This window comes from Rhododendron vialii, chromosome 4a (genome assembly GCF_030253575.1).
Source record: "Rhododendron vialii isolate Sample 1 chromosome 4a, ASM3025357v1".
NCBI lineage: Eukaryota > Viridiplantae > Streptophyta > Magnoliopsida > Ericales > Ericaceae > Rhododendron > Rhododendron vialii.
The window spans coordinates 33875373-33888767 of NC_080560.1; the positions used below are offsets into that span (position 1 = coordinate 33875373).

Consider the following 13395-nt stretch of genomic DNA (forward strand, 5'->3'; position numbering starts at 1 on the left):
GACCCGAAAATTATTACCTGACCCCGACCGAGTATTTTTTCGGTAGCCCCATTCCCGTTCTAATCGGGGAAAGGGTTTACCCGCCCCGCTCCATAAAAAATTAAAAAGATTGCTAATCTAAAACCAAAATAAAAGAAAATAAGTAGAAATAAAGTGTTAGTTTAGTATAATGGTGAAAATATAAAGGTGAAAATATAAGGGTTTTTTAGTATAATACTCCATCCGTTCCAAAATGAGGGACCTTTTTGAAAAAGCATGTTATTTTCAATTGCTTATATCTTTCAATGTGAGTGTTAAAAAATATGCAATATGGATCTTATTTGATAGATTATAATTAGTTTTATTAAACAAAGTTTTCAAAATAACATAAAACTTCATAAATCGGAAGGTATAAGCATTTTAAAATGGCACGGAATCACAAAAGATCACTCATTTTGGAACGGAAAAAGTAATAATATTAGGGTAAAAATATAAAATTTGAAGTATTAATGATAATTAGATTAGGATAAAAGTATAATTTTATAAATAAATACATTCCGGCGCGAGTAATATCGGGGAGAGTATATCGGGGCGAGGTCGGGGTGGGTTTAGGGGTAGGGTATTATCACCCCGAACCCTACCCGAACCTAGCCGGGTTTTAGTATTTTTACCCTGACCTGATACTCGAAAAGGTGGTGGAAAACTCGTCATGTTTGGGGCGAGGCGGGTCTGATTGCCATCTCTACGTACAACCTTCAAAAGCTAGAAAGCGTGCTTTACTTTTTCTCATAAAAAGTGCAGAGAAATTTTATTTTCTTGCATGAATGAACAATCACTACTATAGTATTTTTTTTTGCAAGACTTTCATCTTAATCAAACTGATGCGATAAGGAAAAATATATTTTCTTTTTCTTTATTTTCTCTCATTTTCGCTTTCCATTATATTTTTCTCTCTAATCAAACGGATCCATAGAAAGAGCCAAAGATGAGGGAAAATTTAAAAACAAAAAAATGAATTTAACTTTCCTCTTATTTTCTTACCGACTTATTCTCTACTTTCTCTCTTAATTATTTTCTTATTTTGTTAATTCAACTTTCCTTTCACAAGTTCCAAACTAGACCTGGGTAACAGGTTGTATCGGGTCGTATTTGTGTCGGATCAGTCGGGTTTGTATCACAAACCATCCAACCCGAACCCGACCCATTTAGAATTCATGTTTTCAAGTCGTGTTATTTTTGTGTTTCGTGTCAGAAATGTTCAACCCTAACCCATTAACTTCGTGTCCGGTTCGTGTTGTGTTATTATATCCGTTCCCCAACTCTATATAGAATTACAAATATACTATATTATATATATATATGTTCGTGTTAATGGGTGACACATACTAGTAACCGTGTTGGTCGTGTCAATTTCGTGTCTCGCGTATTCAACCTGAATCCGACCCATTTAGAATTCGTATTCTCTAGTCGTGTCATTTTCGTGTTTCATGTCAGAAATATTCAATCCTAACCCGCTAATTTTGTATCCGGTTCGTATCGTATTATCGTGTTTCATGTTTGTTGCCCAGCTCTATTCCAAACAGAGCTAGGGGTTCTTCTCTCTCTCCATTGTTTATACTCTATTTATTGTGAAAAAAGATACAAGAATCCCATAAATTAATTAAGGATGATTCTGATTAGCTATAAATCTTTTGTTTTAGAAGTTTTATTAAAAGTGAGCTTATCAGTTAAATTATTTTTCGATCAATGGATTATGATACGAAGATTATGGGATCAAAGCTTGCTTTCCATAATTTTATGGCAATTGAATTTGAATGATAGTTTATCCCTTCCATATAAAAGTCAGCACAAATCTAAGGGTCTAATTTTTAAATGATTTTCAAAAACTAATAATTTAACATAAGAAAATTCTAACAATTATTGGCCAATTAATATGTGCCACCGGTCGTAATCAGGACTCTTCTCACTAAAGAACCCATAATATAAAAGCATTAGCGAATGCCCGTGCCTGAAGGCACGGCACAACACATTTTGAAGACAACTAAAGCTACGGGTCGAGCAATGAGCAAAGGGAGCATGTTGAAAAAAATGGATAGGAATAAAGTAAAATATGGTAACGTTTAAAAGAGTGTCAATAACAACACATGTTCTAATGAAACAAAGTTTATAAAAATGAGAAAAAAAGGTTTACAATTACTCCATGTATTAATCTTGCAAAAAAATGTTGTTTTGACAACTATCAAGGAAAAAAATAATAGGGTGTTGCCGTTCAAAAAAGAAAGATAGAAAGAATAGGGCGTTAATTAGTTTTGCACTCTTTCTTTTCCTATGTCGGTAGATATTAAAAGACATTAAAAAAAAATGCCTCCAGCCTCAAGTAAACACTCCAATTGCTTACAATTTTTTGTAAACATGTCTCTCATCGTTCTCTTCTCTGTCATTTTGATTTTAGACTTTCTAGACATTTAGAGTCGGCTTCAAAACCAGTCCTATCTCCTTAATTTTAGGGTGTAAATATGGCTGATCTTCTTGTTCTCTTGTACAGTAATACAAATCTTCGGAATTTATGAATCTGAAAATAAGGAATGAATAGGTTAAATCTTTATTTTTGCATCTATGTCCATAAACATTAACAAACGCTGTGGTATTAGCAAAATGAGAAGCACAGTCTACCAATATTCTTAAGTCGTTCTATATCTATGAACATAAAAAAATTCGTATCGATCTGTATCTATGAACATAAAAAAATCTGTATTGTTAGTAAACGTATTGTTAAAAAATTTGATTAAACATGAAAATCTATAATAATCACTAACAAAACTCCAAACCACAAAAATATTAATGGGACCACTTATCACTTTCCCTCTTTTTTCAATACGTGTGACGCAAACTCAGGTATACATGGCATCAAAATATCAAGAATGACATTCCGTTCACGTACAGAGCCTTAATCTTCATAGAATAGCGAATGGCTATAATTCCGTTCTCGTAACGTCTTTGTTTTTTTAAACTGTAGAGAAGGGGATTTAGCTCCGTGCATTAGAGCTGGAAAAACTGTTGAAGCAGAAAAACAAAAGATTACCTCACTATCGGTGTCTCGGTGATGTCTGCAATAGTCTTTATGGTTTAGCATCAAAAGTTGGAATAAAAAATCATCATTAAATTAATTAGAAGTTGGAAATGAAAACTAATATTAACACATTGTATCGTGCCAATTAAAAAAGAACACATTATATCATCTTTCCTTTACCTTTACGGTAACTTTTTTTGCTTACCGCTTAACAGCGGTGGAAAAGGGTGTAAATATCTTTGTGTCTCTGTGTATGAGAGAGAGAGAGAGAGAGAAAGAGAGAGGAAATTCACAGCCGTGATTGTGATTGTAAAATTTTATAATAAACCCCACAAAATCACAGCCGTGATTGTGATTCCTAAACTGAAAAGGAAATTAAAAAATTTTAGTAACTGGCAGCCGTGATTGTGATTGCCGCTTAACAACCGTGATTTTTTCCTCATTGCAATTCATTACGTGATTGGGGGTTCATTCTTTCCAAATATACTTGCTATATATTTCCCAATTAATGTGATAATCAATAGAAGTTTAAATGTCAATATTTGGTAAACATGGTAAAAAATTAAATCTCTGAATCATAGGGAATCAATCTCAGGGATTCTTTTTTTTTTTTTTTTGATTAGCCGATTACCAAAATGCGATGATGATAACCCTTGAACAACCAACGGTCTAAATTTATAGAGGGGACAAATCTGAGCGTTGGTTGTCTTTTGGATTAACACACAGTCCTATCTTATTATATAGATAGATTATAATTTTTGTTTAATATATAGTATAGATGATTCCGGTAATTTGTTAAGAAATGTCAAATTATTTTCGATAGTGAATAAAGATTTGATGATGAGTACTAGTGTTAATCCGTGCCTACGGCACTATGCATCTCGGTTGGAAGGGGATGACAGTTGTGTGATTTAGGTGAAAACCATGAACACTTAACCGGAAAGTGGGAGGATGCACTATAGCTTTTGGATCAAATGAATCTAAGCCGTTCCAACAACTTATCCCCACACCCTTCTGTTTTATAATAGAGATGATAACAATTATTATTATGCATGCTTGAGCTGATGCAAGTTTTGCAGAGTCGAGCCTGAACACTCCCAAACTCGGCTGCTTTGCAGCCCTACATGATGTACTCCATCCCGAAAATTTCCTACTATATATCTCTCTCTTTTTAAGTGCAATGTATTATTAAGCTCAGCCAAAAAAATCAAAGGTCTAGGGATGAAATCTCCCATACAACAAACACAAAAAACAATAGGAAAGGCAGCCAATTTGCTACTGTCCTGGTTAACCTGATATCAGTTACTATTTCGTACGTTTTTTCCTCTTTATTTGGTATGAATAATTTTGACCAAGCTTCAATTTACTCTTTGTACACTATAAAAAATGTTAAATCAAAGAATCTTCTAATTTGGTAATGTTCATGCATCGTTCAAATAGATAACCACATGCATTGTTCCAAGGATCACTACAAGATGTATATGCCAAAATTGTATATTGCCGTGGATGACTACGCAAACATCTTTTTCTATTTGTGAAAAAGTTACATTTAATATGATTCTCCGAATCCATCTAAAATGTAAAAATCATAAAATTCCATGAGTTTTGCTATGACCACACACAAACAGTACTTACTGCTTACACAAATTCGCTCACCTCACATGTGGGGTTTAACACATATTACACACTCCCAATGTGTGTGGGGGCTCACGTGTGATGTGAGAGAGTTTTGTGTAAGCAGGGGTAGAGCCAAAAAATTTAGTTAGTGGGGTTAAAAATTAGATTGATCATATGCAGCTATATTTTTTGTACGCACAAATCCAAAATTAACTAAATTAAGAGGTTAATTATAAGATCGATATGCATAAATAATTCATGTTTGCCTCATAATTGGCCCCAAAAGACTTGTTTGTAAAATAATTCATGATGGTCTTATTTATAGCACTATAAACTCTCGAAAAGAAGAGAACGCTTGGAATTTTAAGCATTTAAAACAAATTGGGGCAATTTAGAGATTTTTTGTGGGGTCAAAATAAAAAAAATATTGGTTACAAACTATCAAATGTGTGTAATTGTTTGTGTTAGGTTTCAAAATTATTGAAGTTCTATTTTACTTTGTTCTTATTCACCTTGCATTTTGTTTTACATTTCCCCCTCCACGTTTCCTCTTACTATATATCTTGCATCCCTTTGAGAAGGAAAAATTATTCATTGTTCTTGGAGTAAGGCTGTGTGATACATTACCTTATGTTGTGATTAGTAAATATTGTGGGATTCTTAACTTTTGCATTGATAGATTAGAAAACAAATTGACATGTGAGTTGTTGTGATTAGTGTGAAGTATTGCTCCAAAAGCACACTCAATAACTCTTCTTGAGTAGTCTAATTGTACTAGAATACGCTTGTGAAAAAGATACTCCATCGATCCCAAAATAATTGTCCAAATCTTAATATTTAAATTTAAAAAATTATTTAAATTTTGTAATTTTAATATTTATAATATTATATATTAAGACTTTCCGCAGTAGAATTAAGCAAAATTTATCAAACTGAGAATTCATATAATACATACGATAAGACATTCTAAATTAAAATATAGGTATATATGAGATTTAAATTTGATGACACAATCCTTCAAAAGGTCATGCGCTCCTGCACTCAATCATCACACTGCACTCGCGCTCTCAATCTTCGCTCCCGTAAAATTTAGTAGTTCTTGATATATTTCAAAGCCACTTTCACGCTTCCGCTCACGCTTTGACTAACGTACAATCAGGTGACTTTAGGATCTAAATAGTGAAATATAGACAATTACTGCCGGGGAGTATTAATTAAGCAAATCAATTACTCCGCCCTTCAGTTTTTCAGCGTAGGGCTCGGGAGAAATTTTGGGATGCAAATAGGGTATTGTACACGCGGTATCCGGCAACGTGTCTGAGTCGTCCAAACATTTTTTTGATGGTCCAAATCTGAGCAGAGAAGAAGTGGAGAGATCAAGAGTGGCCGGCTGAATAGGAGAGAGGGATGCAAATAGGATGTTGTACATGCGGTACCTGGCAACGCGTCTGAGCCGTCCAAACGTTTTTTTGACGGCCCAAATCTAAGCAGAGGAGAGAGAGTGGCCAGCTGAATAGGAAAGATGATGCTCGAATCTTGACCACCCAAAATACCTTTGAACGGCTCGAATGGGCGCCTGATATTGACCGTTCAAAACGCGTTCGGAGTGGAGAGGTTTTTAGTCGTTTGGACTTCCTCGAAGATAGGCTACAAGTTTGGTAGCAAGCTGAACTGTCATTCGCTTTTCTATGGGGATTCGTCAATCCGACTTTGACCCACCCATTCAATTCTCCTACTATAAATAGCATTGACACCCCTCCCTCATCGTCTTATCTCTAACCACTCCTCCTTCCCCGAAGAGAGAGAAAAAGATAGAGAGAGAGAGAGAGAGAGTCCCTCTCAATCTCTTGTCTCATCCTTCTTCGTTAGAGTCAGACAGAGAAACTCCGTAGGAGAGAGAGAGAGAGAGAGAGAGAGAGAGAGAGAGAGAGAGAGAGAGAGAGAGAGAGAGAATCCACCGGCATGGAGCGAGGGGCGAGAGTCGGAGGAGAGGGACAAGGTGACGGTGGCAAATGGACGGAGGAAAAAGAAAACCATCAAGAAGGAGAAGAGAGTATGGCGATGACGATGGAGCACGCGTTCAAGAAAGAGCAGGTGCCGCCGTGGGAGGAGCAGGTGACGGTGAGGTCGGTGGTGACGAGTCTCGTGCTCAGCGCCGTGTTCACCTTCATCGTGTGCAAGCTCAACCTCACGACCGGTATCATCCCTTCCCTCAACGTGGCGGCCGGGTTGCTGGGGTTCGCTCTCATCAAGGCCTGGACCTCCTTGCTCGAGAAGTTCGGTCTCTTGAAACAGCCGTTCACCCGCCAAGAAAACACCGTGATACAGACCTGCGTTGTTGCTTCCTCCGGCATCGCTTTTAGCAGTATGTTCTCTCGCTTTTATATCGTTATTGAGGTTTTAAATATAGTATCGGAACACGTAATGGTAACACGTAATGGTAACGGTATTACAATAGATTAAAGAACGATATTATCGGTTCTTGCGGTCGTGAATTTGTAAAAATCATTAGATTAATTGTCTAAATCAGCCATAACGGTCGAACATCGGCCATGAATCGGAAAAAGATCGATAAGTAATGGGAAAGAAAACACGTTACAATTGTAATACTCATAGTTACCCGTTTGGAATGTGATGAACCATAGTAGCTTTTACCCCTGGCGTATTTCACCTGGTCAATTTTCTTTTACTTTCTTGACTCAACCCACTAGACAAGTAAATTAATGGAAAAAAATCAGCCAAAAGTTTGGCTTTTCTTGTCTTTGAAAAGATCTTTTTCCAGTTGAGGTCCTTATGAAATACTCCTATGTTATCCAGTTTTCTTGTCGAATCCAGGAACAAAATTGATTTTAAGAAACCTTTTTGTTTTAAGAAACCTTTTTGTTTCTTAAACTTAGGAAAATTGATTTTAAGAAACCTTTTTGTTTTAAGAAACCTTTTTGTTTCTTAAACTTAGGAAAATTGATTTTAAGAAACCTTTTTGTTTCTTAAATTTAGGAAAATTGATGTTCATCCGCGATAGTTTCACACATATAATAGGCAATGAAGAATGAATTTACTCGCAAATTAGCTATTATTGGTGATGAAATATTACTTTGTCTTTTGTTTTCGTCGCAGTAGACTTTTTTGTTGTAGAGTTTAATGGGATGCACTATGGTATAATGTATATTTTCGTTATAATTTCTTCCAAACGCAAAACCGGATCAAAGGGAGGATCAAAGACCTGACATAGGTCTTTGATCTCCCTTGTTGCAAAATGTAATTTTTTCTCTTTTTTACGAACTTGTTGGGAAATTTCTCAGGTGGCACTGCAAGCTATCTGCTAGGTATGAGCGCGCGAGTTGCTTCGCAAGCAGATGAAGGGAACACCCCAATCAACGTGAAGAATCTTTCTTTGGGATGGATGATTGGCTTTCTCTTCGCCGTGAGCTTTGTTGGCCTGTTTTCCATTGTTCCCCTGAGGAAGGTATAAAACAACTTCATTTTCGTTCTAGTAACTTTTAAGCATTGTCAGTCTTCTATTTTAAATTTAGCTTTTCTAAAAGTTCAAAACTATATATTTCTTTGAGTTTTTCCAAACAGTTTTCAGAAAATTCCTTTGGCTTTTGATACTTGTTTTCGAGGAATTTTCAGGAAACTGAGCATTTTTTTCGAAATATCATATCAGCAGATGCATGTTCATGTTTTCAAAACTCTGTACTTTTATTAAAAGATTGAAGCTTGGTCAGTGCTTGATATCATTTCAAACATGATTTTGAGTTCGACGTTAGTTTCACGACACTGTATTATTTTGATAAAGATCCTCAACCTAATTACTTGTTGGCAATTGGTTTGACCAGATGATGATACTGAAGTACAAGTTGACATACCCGAGTGGAACTGCAACTGCATACCTCATCAACAGCTTCCACACTCCTAAAGGAGCCAAATTGGCAAAGTAAGCAACTACTTGTTTCAACTCTGACCCTAACTCTGTCGAATGCTATGTGGTCGAGGGAGATAATAAATGGAAAAAAAAAAATATTCACACCGCACTTTTTAAAACAAGAATTATCGATTCAAAAGCTTCAGTTTCAATCCACTGCACTTTTTATTTCGATTTTGAATAAAAATGCTGTTAAAGGCTTAAGGCTAATTCAGTTACTCAATTTTCGTATGCAGGAAACAAGTTGCGACGCTCTTCTATGCTTTCTGCGGAAGCTTTGCTAGTGCACTTTTCCAGTGGATCTTTGCTGCTGATGACGGCTGTGGATTTGGTAGCATTCCAACATTTGGTCTTCAGGCCTACAAGCAAAGGTTAGCTCTATCTTTACTTTTGTAGTTACCGTATTCATCTTTTCACATGGTGGTTCTAACCCAATATCTGGAGTGCACTGATGCTATAAAAAGGGTTGTACATCTTTATCTCTATGGTGCGTCTTCATTCATTCACCGCTATCTACAAGATTACTGTACACCTTGTTTCAGCGTAAATAGAATTGAAATCCTTAGATTTTACATTTGAATTTTCGGTCAACTAATGATCTACATGCACTACTTCACCATGAAATTTACTGGTACCAAGAACGATTTCTGTGCGAAATGTGTTGTCCAAATTCACTAGTGTACGGGGAAAACATACACAAGTAAATCTGGACCACAACAGTTCACTTTATGTTCCCTTTTTTTCACCTCAATTCTGAAACAACTTGTCGTTAGAGAATTATCTGCCACAAAATATGTGCACGTTAGAGAATTCGCTGTTTGAATGATAACTTTTGTGCTGAGAAATTATCGCGTTTTGGTTTGTTGGGAATCACATCTTCACATGACAATAAACATTGAGAACGCGAAGCATTTTAACGATTGAGAAAGGGATGCGTTTTGACGACAATTGGAACTTCCTCTAGCATAAAAGTCTGCTGAATTTAGCACCTATGAGATTCTCATAAAAGTTACGTAAATGAAACTTGCAGGTTCTACTTTGATTTCTCAGCCACATACGTCGGTGTCGGGATGATCTGCCCTTACATGGTGAATATATCACTGCTAATTGGAGCTATTATCTCATGGGGAATCATGTGGCCGCATATCGCTACCAAGGCAGGCGACTGGTACAGTGCTGATTTACCTCCAAGCAGCCTTCATGGCATGCAAGGATACCGGGTATGATATTAATTGTACTACTATTTTGATTTTCTACTTGTATGTTTGATGATCCTTTTTGTTCTACAACTAACACCATCATTACATACAGTAGTGGCTATATTTTCATGATTTGTTTGGTTTTGAACAGGTTTTTGTCGCTATTGCCACGATCCTCGGTGATGGTCTTTTTCATTTCATATACATGCTGATAGTAACAGCGCGCAATTTCAAAGCCCAGAAATCAGGCGAGGAGGAATCCGAGTCAATTGTCGATTACGACGAACAGAAGAGAACGGAATATTTCTTGAAAGATCAGATCCCAAACACAGTCGCGATTGGAGGGTATGTTGTGCTCGCTGCAATATCCATTGGCGTTGTACCGGTCATTTTCCCCCAGTTGAAGTGGTATCACATATTCGTCGCTTACATGATTGCACCGGTTCTGGCCTTCTGCAACGCGTACGGGTGTGGTCTCACTGACTGGTCCCTGGCCTCCAATTATGGCAAAATCGCTATCATTATCTTCAGTTCCTGGGTTGGGCTCGGACATGGAGGAATCATTGCTGGACTCGCTTCATGCGGTGTTATGATGAGCATCGTATCTACAGCTTCTGATCTGATGCAAGATTTCAAGACCGGGTATCTGACACTTGCATCTCCTCGTTCAATGTTCGTTAGCCAAGTATTGGGAACCGCGATGGGTTGCGTAATGTCACCACTGGTCTTTTGGTTCTTCTACAAGGCATACGCCGTGGGTGACCCAGATGGCTCATACCCTGCACCCTACTCCCTAATGTACCGAGGAATCGCCCTTCTTGGAGTGGAGGGAATTTCTACCCTTCCAAAACACTGCCTTGCACTTGCCATCGGATTCTTTGCCGGTGCCATTGTGGTAAACATCATCACCGCGCTACTACAGAAGTTTGAGACCAAATGGAAGATCTACAGGTTTATTCCGAGCCCGATGTGCATGGCGATTCCTTTCTACCTCGGAGGTTACTTTGCCATTGACATGTGCGTGGGGAGTTTGATCCTTTTCGTGTGGCAGAGGGTGAACAAGAAGAAGGCAAACGACTTTGCGCCTGCTGTGGCTTCTGGTATGATCTGCGGGGAGTCATTGTGGGGAGTCCCGGCGGCAATCATGTCTCTGGCTGGCCTAAAAGCTCCGATATGCATGAAGTTTTGGTAGTCGATTCCGCGGCTTCTCTCTCTCTCCAATGGATTTCTCAGTTACATCTTCATATCTTTTTTCATTGCCATTGTACATACAGATTTCTGGCTTCTACTTTGGTAATCAAGGGAAGGTGTTCATTTTTGTTGCTAGAAACAGATGATGTCTAATTTTAGCAGCGTAAGAACTTAATTTTCAGATTTTGACAAAGATATTTAGCCCTAGAGGTTTTGGAATACAAAATGTTGCACATTGTTTCTTTGTCTGCGGTTTTTAGTGGATTTGCCTCCCTCACTTTACTTTATGTCTCAAAGTTCCACAGCATTAGTGTTTCTTGTGATATCTCAACGGGTTTTGATTTTGATACTCCACTTTAGTACACAGGCGCTTCACTTTTAACGTGAAGTTACTAGTAAGTTCATGTATAGAGTGGAGCGCCTGCGTACACAAGTGGAGCGCGGAAATCAAATTTCTCAAAGTGTGTTTCTTGTGATAAGCATCACAACAAAATGAAAAGTGAACAAAAATCATAGTTTATTTGGGATGGGGAATGAAGATGCTGCCAAACACCCTTACCAAGCGGGTGTCGAGCAATTGATTTGGCAATCGACTGTTCAGATCTTTAACTGAGTAATGAACGGTTTTGATTTTAATGCACTTAGATTCAATCTGTGCCAAGATAAACGGGTCGGCCGCTCGACACTCACTTGGCAGCATTCCCTGCCTGGATGTTTGCTAGTTCGTTCGACTTTTGCATTGATGGCTCGGATCAAGCCAAACAGTGAGAGAGAGACTCACGGCATGGTTTATACAGCTTTATAAGAACACGTCTGTTGATGAGTTTGGGCTACTATAGTAACTAAAATCACTCAAGATCTACTTGTTAGGTTTGACACTTCAGTTTTAGTCAATCACACTTCGTTTTTAGTTTTATTTTTCACATGATCAAGACACAAAGTGATCAGTGGCTAAAATTGGAATGCCAAAATCAATTTCCGTTTTGGTTATTTCATAGTAAATGTTTAATTCTTGATAAAGTTGAATTTTCCTTTTCTACACTTTCCATAATGCCAAATTAGATATAAAAGGTCGGGAAAAAAACTTTCATGGGAATCTCCCGTGGAAGGTCAGGGAAAATTAGTCTAATTTAAATCTCTCGGTTAGTACTAAAAAGTTTTTAAATTTAGGCTTAATTTTGATGGCAGGAATAAAAAATTAGGGATGAGCGTCTTATTTATGGGAATCTCTCGTGGAGAATGCATTATGTAACAAAAAACGCATTTTGAGGATGCTGCTCCCATAGATTTTGTTGCCACGTAAATTCTGTTAAAGCACATTTTGTACATGCGCGATTCTACACTTTAATGCAATTGCGCGAAAAATTATTTTTAAAATACGTTTTTGAACGTAGTATTAGTATATTTCTCAAATTCGTTTAAAAAAAGGGCAAATTTCACTGACCTCCCCTCAGGTTTCTGATAAAGACAGAAACCTCCCTTCATGTTTCTGAAATTGCACTGTCCTCCCCTCTGCTTCTATTGACTGTTGCACTTTAACCCAACGTTTGTTGACGCTACGGAAAGCAACTAACGGTGATGAGGTCAGCATATATGGAACATATAAACTAAAGGTTGAAAAATTAAGTGTTCTAAATTTCAATCCGTTTGAATGGGTGAGAAGATTTTATTTTTTTTATCATTTAATTCTAAAGGGTCATAATTAAATTTTGACTATACGACTCTCGTTGATTAGCCCTAAGAAAGTCGTAGAATCAAATATCTCTTAGGACTAATCAACGAGAGCCCTAGAGTCAAAATTTAATTATGACCATTTAGAATTAAATGATCAGAAAAATAAAATCTTTTCACCCATTCAAACGGATTGAAATTTGGAACACTTAATTTTTCAACATTTAGTTTATATATTAAAAAATATGGTTAAAAAAATTAAGTGCTCCAAATTTCAATCCGTTTGAACAGATAGAAAGATTTTATTTTTCTGATCATTTTATCCAAAATGGTCATAATTAAATTTTGACTTTAGGACTCTCGTTGATTAGCCCTAAAAAAGTTGTACAACCAAATATTTTAGAACTAACCAAAGAGAGTCCTAAAATCAAAGTTTAACTATGACCATTTTGGATAAAATGATCAGAAAACTAAAATCTTTATATCTGTTCCAACTGATTGAAATTTGGAGCACTTAATTTTTTAACTATTTTTTTTAATATATAAACTGTAGGTTAAAAAATTAAGTGTTCCAAATTTCAATCCGTTTGAATGAGTGAGAAGATTTTATTTTTTTGATTATTTAATTCTAAAGGGTCATAATTAAATTTTGACTCTAGTACTCTCGTTGGTTAGTCCTAAGATATTTGATTGTCCGATTTTCTTAAGGCTAATCAACGAGAGTCCTAGAGTCAAAATTCAAT

The 13395-nt window shown here is 36.7% G+C and overlaps 1 protein-coding gene across 1 annotated transcript; it reads left to right on the forward strand.

Moving 5' to 3' along the window:
- Window positions 1-6415: 6415 nt before the first annotated feature.
- LOC131324837 (probable metal-nicotianamine transporter YSL7) lies at window positions 6416-11268 on the forward strand. The gene is made up of 6 exons (XM_058356983.1): window positions 6416-7031; window positions 7969-8132; window positions 8506-8603; window positions 8828-8962; window positions 9622-9811; window positions 9942-11268. Exons 1-6 carry the CDS (start codon window positions 6629-6631, stop codon window positions 10980-10982), a joined length of 2031 nt encoding a protein of 676 aa, XP_058212966.1. The 5' UTR covers window positions 6416-6628; the 3' UTR covers window positions 10983-11268.
- The last annotated feature ends 2127 nt before the right edge of the window (window positions 11269-13395 follow it).